The sequence below is a fragment of the Symphalangus syndactylus genome, chromosome 18, assembly GCF_028878055.3.
Source record: "Symphalangus syndactylus isolate Jambi chromosome 18, NHGRI_mSymSyn1-v2.1_pri, whole genome shotgun sequence".
NCBI lineage: Eukaryota > Metazoa > Chordata > Mammalia > Primates > Hylobatidae > Symphalangus > Symphalangus syndactylus.
The window spans coordinates 19,950,331-19,965,400 of NC_072440.2; the positions used below are offsets into that span (position 1 = coordinate 19,950,331).

At 36.6% G+C, this 15,070-nt stretch overlaps 1 protein-coding gene across 7 annotated transcripts in view; it reads left to right on the forward strand.

The window, feature by feature from the left end:
- Positions 1–15,070, forward strand: part of ENTHD1 (ENTH domain containing 1) — a 145,106-nt gene that overhangs the window by 49,702 nt on the left and 80,334 nt on the right. For 5 of the 7 annotated variants that reach the window (XM_063622933.1, XM_063622936.1, XM_063622937.1 and 2 more), the window contains exons 4-5: positions 1,396–1,512; positions 2,357–2,475. In XM_063622933.1, the coding sequence (XP_063479003.1) occupies positions 1,396–1,512; positions 2,357–2,475 (236 nt within the window). Of the gene's footprint in view, positions 1–577; positions 605–1,395; positions 1,513–2,356; positions 2,476–15,070 lie in introns of those variants that run through there. The other 2 variants (XM_055251950.2, XM_063622935.1) reach the window with 2 other exon arrangements.

Consider the following 15,070-nt stretch of genomic DNA (forward strand, 5'->3'; position numbering starts at 1 on the left):
AAAGCAAAGAATTAGAAACACCCTACTTAGAAAAAGACTTGTTAAACAGTCATAAGGAGTAATTTACTTTCTCAATTTCTGGGAACAATACCAAAAAATTCATACTAAAATTTATTAAATAACTATTAATTAAACCTGTTATACCTTAACTGAATATACTCAGAAAGTGTGAGAAAAATTAAAATATTAATTGCAATATACCTATCAATACAATCTTTTGAGAAAATGATTTTATTGTATCATATGCTCTAAATATACTTTCATCAACTCTACAGAACCTCAGATTTGGTTCATTCAATTTTTGGAAAATATTTACCATATAATCTAGTTGGCAAAGCCAACTCTCATTGTTAAGACAACTAGCCAAATCAGATTTAAAGTTTATTTCAGAAAATGTCTGACTTTATTCAAATAAATGTATAAACAGATGTTGTCCTGATTGTCTTCACACTCCCGAATCCTTTCCTAAGATGGATGGCAAAGGCACGCAGCCTCATCAGGAGTTTGTCGCATTGGTGACATATGGCAACCCCTGCCTCTCATGCTTGCCTGGCTTTGCTCTCAGGGGACCCTTCCTTAGGAATAATGCATTCTTTGATAATAGGTGAGGAATGAAAAACACAAGGACATTAAACAGAACTTGTCATCTGTCCTGCTGCCTCGTACTGTAATATATCAGAAAACCAAACATGCTGGTGTGGACCAAAATACCTTGTTATTTATGCCACGCTTTCCCATTAAAAGAAATGTCTGGGCAGACAGACCATTAGTTTTTTTCTGCTTTGATTAAAGGAGGCTTCCTCTGTGTTAGTATTTTTAACTATTGTTTGGTGCCTTAGAGGTTCTTATGCTTGGGAAGATGTATCATAATAAGATAGGTGAGGATATGCCTTTCTTTTGTAAAGTGGGAGAAAATTGATTATTGGAGGAAAAGGGGAAAGAACTAGCCTGATATCTCTGCGTAGTTGCATTCTCAGGCAGATCAGTTTTTGATAAGAACATAGGTGGAAGTTGCGGATCTGGAAATTGCTTCCTTTAAAACTATCTATGCCCACCTAGCCCTTGGGAAATCTTTACATATCCCCAGTAGTGTGTATATACCAATTTGAAGGTAGTTTTTTTTTATACTTCTTATTGTGCCCAATGATATGCTGAGATAGAGTTGGTACTAACACTTTCAGATTAGACTTTTTAGAGTTGGTACTAATATATAGTAATTCACATAGGAAGGGAAAGATTAGGACAGTAAAAATATTGTTTAGCAAAAAGATATAAACAGAAATATCAGTTTATTTTCACTGGTTGTATTAGTACATTCTCAAATTGCTATAAAGGACTACCTGAGACTGGGTAATTGATAAAGAAAAGAGGTTTAATTGGTTTATGGTTCTGCAGGCTGTACAGGAAGCATGGCTGGGGAAGCCTCAGGAAACTTACAGTCATGGCGAAAGGCAAAGGGGAAGCAAGAATGTCCTACATGGCTGAAGCAGGAGGAAGAGAGCGAAGCAGGAGGTGCTACACACTTTTAAACAACCAGCTGTCATGAGAATCCACTATCACAAGAACAAGGGGGAAATCCGCCCCATGAACCAATCACCTCCCACCAAGCCCCTGCTCCAACACTGGGGATTACAATACGACATGAGACTTGGGTGGGGACACAAATCCAAACCATATCACAGGTGTATTCTTTTATGTTCAAATCAAAATTTAAAAATTGTGTTGGGTTCTTTTATCTAATAATCTATACATTTCTGATTAGTTTCTCTTAGAACACATCAAATTCACACTGCAGTAATAAAGTTCTTTAAAATATTAATTAAAATAATTATAGTTCTCATTCCTGCTTTGCTAAAATTTTATTTGAATACTTTTCACTTTTTCAAACTCTATTTTCTATACTATACTAAACCTTATTTTTTAGAAAAGGTGACTAAGTAATGTTATAACAGAGTTGTTGATGTAGGAAAGGGCTAGAATTTAAATTATTTTTCCAAATTTTCTCTGACCAAAGATTTTAATATTTATTCTAGATTGACTTATTATAATTATTGTTAGTATGCAGTCAATCAAAACCACATAAGTGCATTATAAATTTGTATGAATATTTGTCAAATATAAAGAATTTTATTTTCTTAAGAATTTAAGTTGTATTTTTAAAATCAGTCTGAACTTCTCACTTATTACATAGAGACATATTAAAGTGATTAACACTCATAGGTTACCATTGGCAGACGGTTTATATTTAGCAGGAAGAAAGGTATCTTCAGAAGTGATTAACTTACAAATTGGGAGCTAATATAAAAACATAACTGTGTTTTGCCAAAGTAAAATCTTAGCTTTATATTGTTGACAGAAAATGTGTGCAAGGCAGGATTGAAACAAGAGCATTGCCAAGATGTTCATTTGCCTACAGAAACTGTGTTGTCCCAGGAAACACTTCCACTCAAGATTCATGGCTGGAAATCAACAGAGGTAAGTCTATAGTTTCCTATAGCTGCTGTAAGAAATCACTGCAAGTTTTGTGCCTTAAAACAAACCAATTTATTATCTTCTGTAGGTTAGAAGCCTGACCCAGGGCTCACTGGGCCAAAATCAAGGTGTCTGTAGGGCTGTGTTCTTTCTGGAGGCCCTAGTGGACGATCTGTATGTTTTGGGTTTTTTAAAAATTTGTCTTTTGCAGCTTCATGTGTTCCAAGAGAAGTTGTGCTTGTCTTTTAACTTTGCTTTCGGTGTCTTCTGTTATTCAGGGCTTTAAATATTAATAAGGTCAAATTATCAAAGTTTTATGGTCTGTGCTATTTAAAAAATCTTGAGAAATTCTTTCTTACCCTAATATAATAAAATCTCTTATTTTTTCTTCTAAGTGTTGAGGTCCTTATGTCCTCTAGAATTTTTCTATATAGTAGAAGATAGAGTCCTTCTTTGTACCCTTGTGGATAGGCAATATTTAATTTATTGAATAGTCTTTTTCTACCCATTAAAAAGAATTCTTACTGTGAAATAATTGTATACTCACAGGAAGTTGCAAAAATAGTACAGAGTCCCGTATGCCCTTCTCTCAACTTGTGCCACTGCTGGCATGTTGTATGGTTGCAGCGCAACATCAAAACCAAGAAACGGATATTGGTATATTAATACCAACTGGACTGTAGAACTTATTCATTGTTCAACTTTTCAATTCACTGTTCAGATTTTTAAACTTGCATTTGTGTTTTTGTGTGTGTGGTTCTATGTAATTTTATCCCATGTATAGATACGTGTAAACAGAACCACGATGAAGATATAGAACTGTTCCATCACCACAAAAGAAGTGCCTCATGCTACCTATCCCACTCCCAACCCATCCTCTGGCAATAACTAATATTTTCTCCATCTCTGCAGTGTTTGTCATGTCTAGAACGTTGTATAAATGGAATGAGACAGTATGCAGCCTTTTGAGATGGAATTTTTTCACTCAGTGTAATGCTCCTGGGGGGCCGACAGGCTGTCGCATGAATCAGTAACGCATCCCTTTTTGTTGCTGAGTACGTTCCACTGTCAGGATATACCAGATTTTGTTCAACCATTCATTCATTGAAGAATATTCGGATGTTTCCTTCTTTAGCTATGATGAATAAAGTTGCTGTGAATATTTGTGTACATATTTTTGCGTGAAGTTTTCATATCTCGGGGATAAATGTCAAAGAGTTGTAGGGTTGTATGGTAAGTGCTTGCCAAGTTTTGTAAAAAACAGTCAAACTGTTTTCCAGAGTGGCTGTACCATTTTATATTCCCATGAGCAATGCATAAGAGATCCAGTAGCTCTGCATCCTAACCAACTTTTGGTATTACTGCTATTTTAATTTTAGCTCTTCTAATAGGTCTGTAATGATATCTCATTGTGATTTTAATTTGCATTTTCCAAATGGCTAATGATGTTGAATATCTTTTCATGTGCTTATTTGTGGCATTATAACTTATCTTTGACCTTATTCATATGTTCACATCTTTTATCCATTTTCTGATTGAATTGGTTTTCTTTTTACCATTGAGTTTTGAGTTCTTCACATATTCTGGATGTAAGTTCTTTGTCAGATATGTGATCTGTGTATATTTTCTCTCCGTTTGTGGCTTGTGTTTTCTTTTTAACAATATCTTTCACAGAGCAAAATTTTAATATTTCCATGAAGTCAAATTTATCAGTTTTTGAAAATCATGCATTTGGTGTCATATCTAAGAACTCTTTGCCTAAACAAAGTCACATAGGTTTTCTCCTAAAAGTGTCATGTTTTATGTTTAGGTCTGTGATCTATTTTGAATTAATTTTTGTGTAAGGTGTGAAGTATATAGATAAAGGGCTTTTAATGTTTTTTTTTTTTGTTTTGTTTTGTTTTTTTTTTTTGTTTTTTTTTTGTTTTTTGCCCAAGTATATCCATTTGTTTCAACACTATTTGTTGAAAAGACTTAAATTTTACTATAATATGCTTAAGTGGTTTTCTTTTCTTTCCTCTTTCTCACCCATGGGACTTTTCAGTTGGAGGATTTTTCATCTCTATTTAGTCCTGTGAAAGTTATCTCGGTTTTCTTCAAACATTTTCTGCTGTTGATTTTCACTTGTTTATCTTTCTTGGACTCTTATTATCTGGATATTAGTAATTCTCTTTCTATCTTTATATCTCTTCACTTTTCTTTATAGTTTCTATTCGTTTTCTCATTTTTCTGTGAGTTCCTCAATTTGATCTTCCAGCTTAGTAATTTATTCTCAGGTATATCCATTCAATTTTAAATATCATCTATATTCTGTATTTCAACTATTCTATTTTTATATGTAATATTCAGTATTTATGTTTCTTCTTTATATCATGTCTTCCTGTTTCATATTACTTATATCCCTTTTTATTTATCTTGGTATGTTTAGTAAACTTATTTTAAATTCTTGGTCTATGTGTTCTAATATCTGGGCTTCTGATGAAATCTGTGATTCAGTTTTTTATTTTTCTTTTGAAATAGTTATGCTCCTCCAGTGGCTGGTTATCTTTAGAGGTAATGGCTGCTTTTTTTTTTAGGACTGCTAAACGCTAGAACTTAGTCTATCTGCTCCCTATCAGCTTAAGTGGGAGGTGAGGGAAATGGACTCTAGAGTGAAGAGTATTTCTTCCCCTTCACCCCCATAAGACCTGAGCTGATCATTCCTCATCCTAAGGATCAATGCCTCAAGTTAGGAATTAATTCTTAATACCCCAAGAAGAAGTAGCCTTAGAGGGAGACACTTCTTAAATTGCAAGCCACGTGCCCACCTGGGGGACAGGAAGAGGAAGGGTGAAGAAGCATCTTCCCAAGCCTATCCCAGTCCCCACCAAATTTTCTCAGCTCCTTGCCCACTCAGCTTCTGCACAGACTGGAAGGTACTCCTGAGTAGAGCTGCCTGAGTCCCAGTAGCTGTGGAGGCCAGTTGCAGGGCAGCAAATGGAGTGTCATTACGATACTTTCTTCCTCTGTTATCTTGTCACTGCAGACTCCCTTCCTTCCGTCCCAGGATAAAGCCAGCACCAACACCCCTACTCACTCTCACACACATTTACCAGTTCAAAAGAGCTCTGTGTCTCCCCAGGGGCCTTTCAGTTTTCTTCTCATTTTGATATCGTTCCTTTATAGTACCTCCTGGGTTGATCTTGTGAGAGGGAGCCACCAGAACCAGAAGCAGGACTTGCTGTTCTTTCTACGGTGTTCTGCGACCTTCTCAGACATAATATCTACTTAACTCCTGTTTGCACTTTCACATGACAACTCACATTTTTAATTTTAGCGTATAGCTCTTCAAACATTACTTTTCCTCCATTTCCTTGAACACTTTTTCTGCTTAATTTCCGTTAAATACACATTGGATTACTCTGTCATTTTTAATGTCTTTCAACAGCTTTTTAAAACATTTTTTGTCTCATATCTCCATGCTGCATTGTAGTTAATTAGATCATCTTTCAATTCATTTATTCCCCTTTCATGGGTGCCCACTTAGAATTTTTCTGTCTAGTGAGGTATTTATTTATTTATTTTAGAAACAGGGTCTCACTCTGTTGCCTGTGCTGGAATGCAGTGGAATGATCATAGCTCACTGTAACCTCAAATTCATGGGTGCAAGCGATCGTCCCACCTCAGCCTCCCGAGTAGCTGGGAGTGCATCACTATGCCTGGCTAATTTTTAAAATATTTTGTAGACATGAAGTCTTACTATACTGCCCAGGCTAGTCTCGAACTCCTGGCCTCAAGCGATCCTCCTGCCTTGGCCTCCCAAAGCACTGGGATTACAGGCAGGAGCCACCACACTCTGCCAGGTTTTTATTTCAATAACTCTATTTTTCATTTAGAGAACTTCTCATTGCTTCTTAAGTATATCTATTTGTACTTATTTCATATCTGCCTGTTTTTATTTCTTGATTTATTCCTGTAAATTAAATGTTATCCTTTTCATTATCTTTTAAGACTATGTGTACTCAGTTTTAAATACTTTCTATATATTTTGTTTTGTTTTTTGAGATAGAATTTTGCTCTTGTCACCCAGGCTGGAGTGTAGTGGCATGATCTCAGCTTACTGCAACTTCTGCCTCCCGGGTTCAAGCGATTCTCCCGCCTCAGCCTCCCAAGTAGCTGGGTATACAGACTCCTGCCACTACACCTGGCTAATTTTTTACATTTTTAGTAGAGATGTTGGCCAGGCTGGTCTTGAACTCCTGACCTCAGGTGATCCGCCCGCCTTGGCCTCCTAAAGTGTTGGGATTACAGTCATGAGCCACCGTACGCGGCCCCTATATTTCTTTATTATATTGACTTTTTCAGGAATGAATTTGGTTTTCTTTCTGTGTTTTAGACTATTGGATTATAAGCTCATCTTGAGTAGCTCAAGTTTTTGTTTTTGTTTCTTAATCTTTCTCTCTGTGTCCTTTCTCCTTCCTGCTTAACAGTCTTTCATTTTGCTTCCTCCTGACACCCGGAACTATTCATCCACATTCAGGACTTACTGGCAGCTTGGGATTGCTTTCTTTTGCTGGTATCAGAGATATTGCAGATCTGGTCCCTAGACCAAAGGATGCTGTATTTTAATTGCTAGAGAGGTTTGTGTCCTCTCACCTATCCGAGTCTAATACTTCTAGAAGCCACAACCCCAGGCTGTGACTGATGACAGGTTATTTCAGCTTCATTTGTAAGTGGGGATCCTAAGACCTGAGCATAATCTCAAGCAGAGAGTCCATATTCAGCACTCCTGTCTTGAACTGACACTGTAGCCTTCCACAGTTGAGCTCCTGATTTTCTCTGACATTTTCTGTACCCAGAGCCCCAAAGGTCCACAGCTTCAGCCTCTCCTTACCATTATTTGTTTCTGTTCCATGAAGATGTTAATCTTGGTTTTGAGCATGACTATATCTTTTTAATTTTCACATTTGCATTTTCTCTCTCATTGCTCTATATTTGGAGAAGGGAGACATCCCCAAAGTATGAACATACAGAACCATCTTGGCTAGAAATCCGTTTCACTCATGACTGTGAAATTATCTCATTAATTCGTTTTTCTGTTTGTTGTCTGTTTCTCCCGCAAGAAAGAAATCTTCTTGAGTAGAGACCTTTTTAGTCTTTATTCATTGCTGAATCTTCAGTTGACAAATTTTTGTCAACTGAAGAAATGAATGAATAATAGACAGTAAATGAACATTAGCGTCTCTTTTTTTTTCTGTGAAAGATGCTTGTTTAGTCTTGTGCTCAGAGTGCTTTTCTTAGTGTTCCCTGCTGCAATTCCTATGAGGAAGGTTGAAATTATTATAATTTTTTTTTACTTTCTGTTCCTGATGCCTTTCCCCAGCCCAATTAGGTATTGGATTCAATTGTTTTTCTAACAGCTTAGAAATGTACGTAAAATTAAAATTTCGCTGTTCTTTAATTTCGTAATAGCTCACTGACTGAAAAGACATAGATTATTTTAGGGGCCAGGCACAGTGGCTCGCACCTGTAATCCCAGCATTTTGGGAGACCTAGGTGGACGGATCACTTGAGGTCAGGAGTTCAAGACCAGCCTGGCCAACATGGTGAAACCCTATCTCTACTAAAAATACGAAAATTACTGGGCATGGTGGTGTGTACCTGTAATCCCAGCTACTCGGGAGGCTGAGGCAGGAGAATGGCTTGAACCTGGGAGGCGGAGGTTGCAATGAGCTAAGATTACACCACCGCACTCCAGCCTGGGTGACAGAGTGAGACTCCGTCTCAGGTGTGTGTGTGTGTGTGTGTGTGTGTGTGTGTGTGTGTACACACACAGATTATTTTAAAAGATAAGACAACAGGGCATAGTGGTGTATGTCTGTAGTTCTAGCTACTTGGGAGCCTAAGGCAGGAGGATCACTTGAGCCCAAGGAGTTTGCAACTGTAGATAGTATGCTACGATTACACCTGTGAATAGCCACTGCATTCCAACCTAGGCAACATAGTGAGACCCCATCTGTAAAATAAATACATAAATAAAATTTAAAGATAAAACATTAAGTCAAAAATTATTTTATTTATTTATTTATTGACACAGAGTCTATGTCACCCAGGCTGAAGTGCACTGGCACGATCTCGGCTCACTTCAGCCTCCGCTTCCCAGGTTCAAGTGATTGTCCTGCCTCAGCCCCCCAAGTAGCTGGTACTATAGGCACCTGCCACCATGCCTGGCTAATTTTTGTATTTTGAGTAGAGACAGGGTTTCACCAGGCTGATCTTGGCCAGGCTGATCTTGAACCCCTTACCCTCAGGCAATCCACCCGCCTTGGCCTACCAAAGTGCTGAGATTACAGGCGTGAGCTACCGTGCCCAGCCAAAATGATTTTAAAATTTGAGATCAGCCTATTTTCCTGCTGATGGCTTTTGAGGTAGAAGATAGACTTGAATAGTCCTATGTGCTTTAGAACCAAAGAAATAAATTGTCACCTAATTTTTTTTTGTATCAGTCTTTAAATCCTGATTACTATTGTTTTTTTTCTGACTTCAGAGAAACTCAGTGTTATTGATCTACATTACATCTTATTTCAGTGAGAAAAAATGGTGCATTTCTCTCAAAAGAAGTTTAGAAGTTGGATTTTCCTTTTTCAAAGCATCACTGTATTATAACAATATCCCATTATCCTCTTGACAAGCATCTTTTCTTATTACTATTAGAGCATGTGTTACATTCCAGTATGTCCCCTTCAGTAGTCTGCTCTTGTAGCAGAAGACAAAACCTCGTAAGTTGAACAATAAATCTAATTGTTGTTGTCAAATGTACTACATCTACAGAATGAGAAATAAATGATCACTTAGGCAGAATGAGGGGCGCTTAAAATAGCTCTTAAAATTTTAAATAGAAACCTCTTTAACTATTCTCATCTTATAAATGAAAGAAAAATTATCTTAAATGCAGTAAACAAAATTCATAACAGAATAGAGCTTTTAAAAGCAGAACAGTGCTTGCCTAAATGTTACTTTCAAAACTAAGGAATGACTTTAAATTTATGACAGACATGGATCTGTTTTCTCTACATATACTGCCCAGAATTTTTATTATTAGATTTGCTAATGAATAAGGCTATTTGCAGCTTTTCATCACCTCAAAAGACCTTATTCTTTTCCTGTTTGAGGAGATTCAACAATGAGGTTGTGATTTTTTTGGTCACAGTTGTTTCCATAGAAACAGATAGAGATGCTATGAATTGGTTCACACAAAATTAAAGCTGACCAAAACCTTCAGTCTAGTTGTGATTTACTAAATTGATAGTGATACACGATAAATATTTGTTTCCTACTGCCTTCATTTGTTATTTTGCTAAATGAAGAGTATACATTTTTATCTTTTGGTTTATTGGGATGCCATTTATTATATTTCCTAAAATTTGATCTCACCAAAGTTGTTAGACAAATGGAAATTCTACTTATTCTAATTATGTTAATTCATTTTTCTTGTATCTTTTTGCTACATCATTGTTTTATGCTTAAAAGGTTTTTTTTTTATTTTCATGCTTGTACTCTTGTTACTTCTTTTTAAATTAGAAAGTACTTATTGAAAAGTGTTCAGACAACATCAAAGGGTGAAGAGTGCAGAGCAGGGTGGCTCCTTACTCCTCCATGCTTCTCAAGTTCCTTTCTCCAGAGGCAACTCCAGCAGTTTCCAGTGATTTTGGGGGGAAATTTTTGTGTCTACACATTTCTTTTACCTAACTGGTCTCATTCAATATGTATTGCTCTGCAACATGCTTTGAACTAAGCAATATATCATGGACATCTTTCTGTATAATAAATGTAATCATTCAATGTATATTTCAAGATATGCTTTTTTAGTAAACTACATCTTATAGACATTTTTCTATATCAGTACATATTGCTGTGCTGTATTCTTTATATATATACGTATACACATACATATATATATATATAATCTTAGCCATTTCCTATTGGTAATCACTTGGCTCTTTCATGTTTTTGCCTGTTAAAGCAAATTTGCTATAATAATCCTTGTACATACATTTTTATGATGCTGTCTCAGAAGGGGAATTGCCAAAAGGTTATACTTATCTTTAATTTTGAAAAATGCTGCCAAATTATCGTCCTAAAAGTTGTACCAGTTTATATTGGTACGCAGTACTGGTATACAGTTTATACAGTCTATCATCTTGATTTCCCTCATCTTTGCAAATACTGTTATCAAAAGTTTTCATTTTTGTCAACCTGAGAGGAAGAAAATTTTTATTTTAATTTTCTCCTGTAACTTTTTATGCGTTTATTGGGCATGTTTGTTTCTTTTCACTGTTAACTCTATTCATGTCCTTTGCTTATTTTCCTGTTTGGTTTCTCATCTGTGTCTTACCAATTCCTAAAAGCAATCTGTGTATTAGAGAATTAGCCCACTTCCTGGTTCTTTATCTATTTTCCATTTGATTTAAAATTTTTATTTATGACTTTCTTTGCTTTATAGAAATCTTTATAAAATGTTTATAAAATCTGTATTAAATGTTTAAAAAATCTTTACAAAATGTTACCCTGGGCTGATCATACTGGTTCATGCCTGTAATCCCCGCTCTTTGAGAGGCTGAGGCCGGCGGATCACGAGGTCAGGAGATCGAGACCATCCTGGCTAATACGGTGAAACCCCGTCTCTATTAAAAATACAAAAAATTAGCCAGGCATGGTGGCAGGCGCCTGTAGTCCCAGCTATTCGGGAGGCTGAGGCAGGAGAATAGCGTGGACCTGGGAGCCGAGATCAAGCCACTGCACTCCAGCCTGGGTGACAGAGCAAGATTCTGTCTCAAAAAAAAAAAAAAAAAATTAGTTGGGGGCTGAAGTGGCAGGACAGCTTGAGCCAAGATTACACCACTGCATTCCAGTCTGGGCAACAGAGCAAGACTCTCCCTCAAAATTTAAAAAAAGTCACTCTGATCTTTTTTTATTTTTTTACAGACTATTTTTTAGAGCCATATTAGGTTCACAGCAAAATTGAGTGGAAGATACAGAGATTTCTCCTTATGTCCTCTACCCCTCCTACAAGTACACCCTTCCCACCCCTATCAACATCCTATATCAGAGTGTCAAATTTTTACAATCAATGAATCTACATTAACATATCATAATCACCCAAAGTCCAGTTTACGTTAAGGTTCACCTCAATATTAGCAATATGTGAAATACGGCTAAAGCGGTGGTGAGCGGGAAATTTTCAGCACTTACATTTATAATGTAAACATTTTTTAAAAATTTTAATTTTTTAAATGCTTACAGTAGAAAAGAAGAAAGGTTTGAAATCAATAATCTAAGTTCTTTCCTCAGGAAACTCAGAAAAGCGAAATAAATGCACAAAGAATAGAAGAAAGGAAATCATAAACAACAGAAATTAATGAAATTGAAAACAGGAAAACAACAGAGAAAAAGGAACGATACAAAAAGCCAGTTCTTTGAAAAAAAAAAAATAAGTAAAAATAATAAAAAAATTTAAAAAACAATAAAAGTTGATAAACCTCTAACAAGACTGGCAAAGATAAAGAGAGAAGACACAAATCACCAGTATCAGGATGAGACAAGAGAAAACCACTACAATTGCTTAAGCTCTGAAAGGATAGTAAGGGATTACTACCAGCAATTTTATGCTTACGGGCCAGGCATGCTCATAATCCCAGCACTTTGGGAGGCCGAGGCAGGCGGATCACTTGAGGCCAGGAGTTCGAGACCAGCCTGGCCAACATGGTGAAACCATGTGTCTACAAAAAATACAAAATACAAAAATTAGCCAGGTGTGGTGGTGTGCGCCTATAGTCCCAGCTACTTAAGAGGCTGAGGCATGAGAATCACTCGAACCTGGGAGGCAGAGCTTGCAGTGGGCCCAAGTCATGCCACTGCACTCCAGCCTGGGCTACAGAGTGAGTGAGACTCTTGTCTCAAAAACAAAACCAAAAACATCTGTTTGGTTTGTTTGGTTAGTGGGAGGAAGGGATGAATAGAGCACAGAGGATTTTTAGGGTAGTGAAACTACTATGTCTGACACAAACCAAACAAACCAAATAGATAATCAACATAGGTAGGCAGAGTGAGATTCTCTCAAAAAAAAACAAAAACAAAAACAAAAAAAAACTTTATAACTTTGACAAATCAAAAGAAATAGAATAATTTATCAGAAAATGTAAACTACCCAAACTTAATAGTTCCACAATCATTTTAAAAATGAGTCTTGATTGCACCACTGTACTCCAGCCTGGATGACACAGTGAGACCCTGTTTCAAAAAATAAAAAAATAAAGAATTAACAGCAGTTTTACACAATGTCTTCCAGAAAATGGAACAGGAGGGAACACTTCCCAATTCATTTTATGAGGCAAGTATTACCCTGATCCCAAGTTTAAACAAAGACGGTACAGAAAAAGAAAACTACAGACTAATATCTCTCATGAAACTAGATGCAAAAATTCTCAACAAAATATTAGCCAGTTGAATCCAGCAATATATAAAAGCATACAGAAATCAATTGAATGTCTACATATTAACAATGAACATGTGGAAACTTAAATTAAGACAATACCATTTGAAATACTTAGGTATAAATTGAAATACTTAGGTATTAAAATACTGAAGTATAAATTAAAATACTTAGGTATGAATCCAAATCGAAACACTTAGGTATAAATCTAACAAAACGTGTACAGAGTCTATGTGGTGAGAATTATGAAATACTGATGAAGGAAATTAAAGAGGACCCAAATAGAGACCTATCATGTTACATGGATTGGAAGACTCAACATAGTAAAAGTCATAGTATAGATGACCCTAATTATTCTATAGGTTTAATGTAATTCCTATTAAAATCCCAGAAAGGTTTTCTATAGGGATAGACAATAACCTTGTTCTAAAATTTATATGGAAAGGCACAGGCCCTAGAATAGCTAAAACAGTCTTGAAAAGGAAGAACAAAATGGGAGTAATCCCTCTGCCTGATATTAATGCCTGTGTATAGCTACAGTAATCAAGAGAGTGCAGTATTGGTGGAGAGACAGACACTTGGATCGGTGGAACAGAATAGAGAACCCAGAAATAGACACACAAACATGGCCAACTGATTTTTGATAAAGGTACAAAAGAAATTCAATGTAGGAGGATTAGCCTTTTCAAAAAATGGTGCTACAGCATTGGACATTCAGACAACCATGAATCTCAACCTAAACCTTATATAGAAATGTACTCCAAGTTAATCACAGACTGAAATGTAAACTATAAAACTATAAAACTTTTAGAAAATATAGGAGAAAAATCTTTGAGATTTAGAACTGGGGCCGGGTGCGGTGGCTCACCCCTGTAATCCCTGCACTTCGGGAGGCTGAGGCGGGCAGATCACTAGGTCAGGAGCTCGAGACCAGCCTGGCCAACGTGGTAAAACCCCGTCTCTACCAAAGATACAAAAAATTACCTGGTTGTGGTGGCATGCGCCTGTAATCCCAGCTACTTGGGAGGCTGAGGCAGGAAAATCGCTTGAACCCTGGAGGCAGAGGTTGCAGTGAGCTGAGATCATGCCATTGCACTCCAGCCTGGGTGACAAGGTGAGACTCTGTCTCAAAAAAAAAAAAAAGAACTGAACAAAAGCATGACTCCTAAAAGGAAAAATATGATAAATTAGACATCATCGAAACTAAAAATGCTTGCTCTGCAAAAGACCCTGTTAAGAGGATGGATAGATAATTTACAGACTGGGAAAAAATGTTTGTAAACCCCGTATCTGGCAAAGGACTAATATCTGGAGCATTTTCTGTTAAAACTCACCAGTTTAAAACCAAACAGTCCAACTAGAAAATGGGCACATTATGAACAGTCATTTTAACAAATACAGATGGTAAGTAAGCGCACAAAAAGTTGTTCAACATTATTAGCCTTCAGGAAAATGTAATTTAAACATGCAATGAATATTAAAATGGCTAAAATTAAAAAATAATGACAACGCTAAATGCTAGTGAGAATACGGAGAAATTAAAACACTAGTATATTACTAGTAGGAATGCAAAATGGTACAGCTACCCTGGAAAACAGTTTGGTACTCTTTAGTAAGTCTAAATGTGGCTACTATATGAACAGCAATTGCTCTCCTAGGAATTTATACCAGAGATATGAACATCTAGGCTGGTATGGTGGCACATGCCTATAATCCTAGCACTTTGGAAAGCCAAGTTTGGGTGGATTGTTTGAGCTCAGCAGTTCAAGAGCAGCCTGGGCAACATGGCTAAACATCATTTCTAAAAAAAAAAATTAAAAAAAAATTAGTCGGGCATGGTGATGCGTACCTGTAGTCCCAGCTACTTGGGAGGCTGAAGTGGGAGGATCACTTGAGCCTGGGAAGTTGAGGCTGCAGTGAGCCAAGATGGCGCCACTGCACTCCAGCCTGGGTGACAGACTGAGACTCTTTCTCAAAAAGAAAAAGAAAATGTATATCATACAAAAACCTGTACACGAATGTTCACAGCAGCTTTATTTGTAATAGCCAAAATCTAGAAACGATCCAGAGGTCCTGTAACCGGTTAAACTATGTTACATCTATATCAAGGGTACTACTCGCAATGAA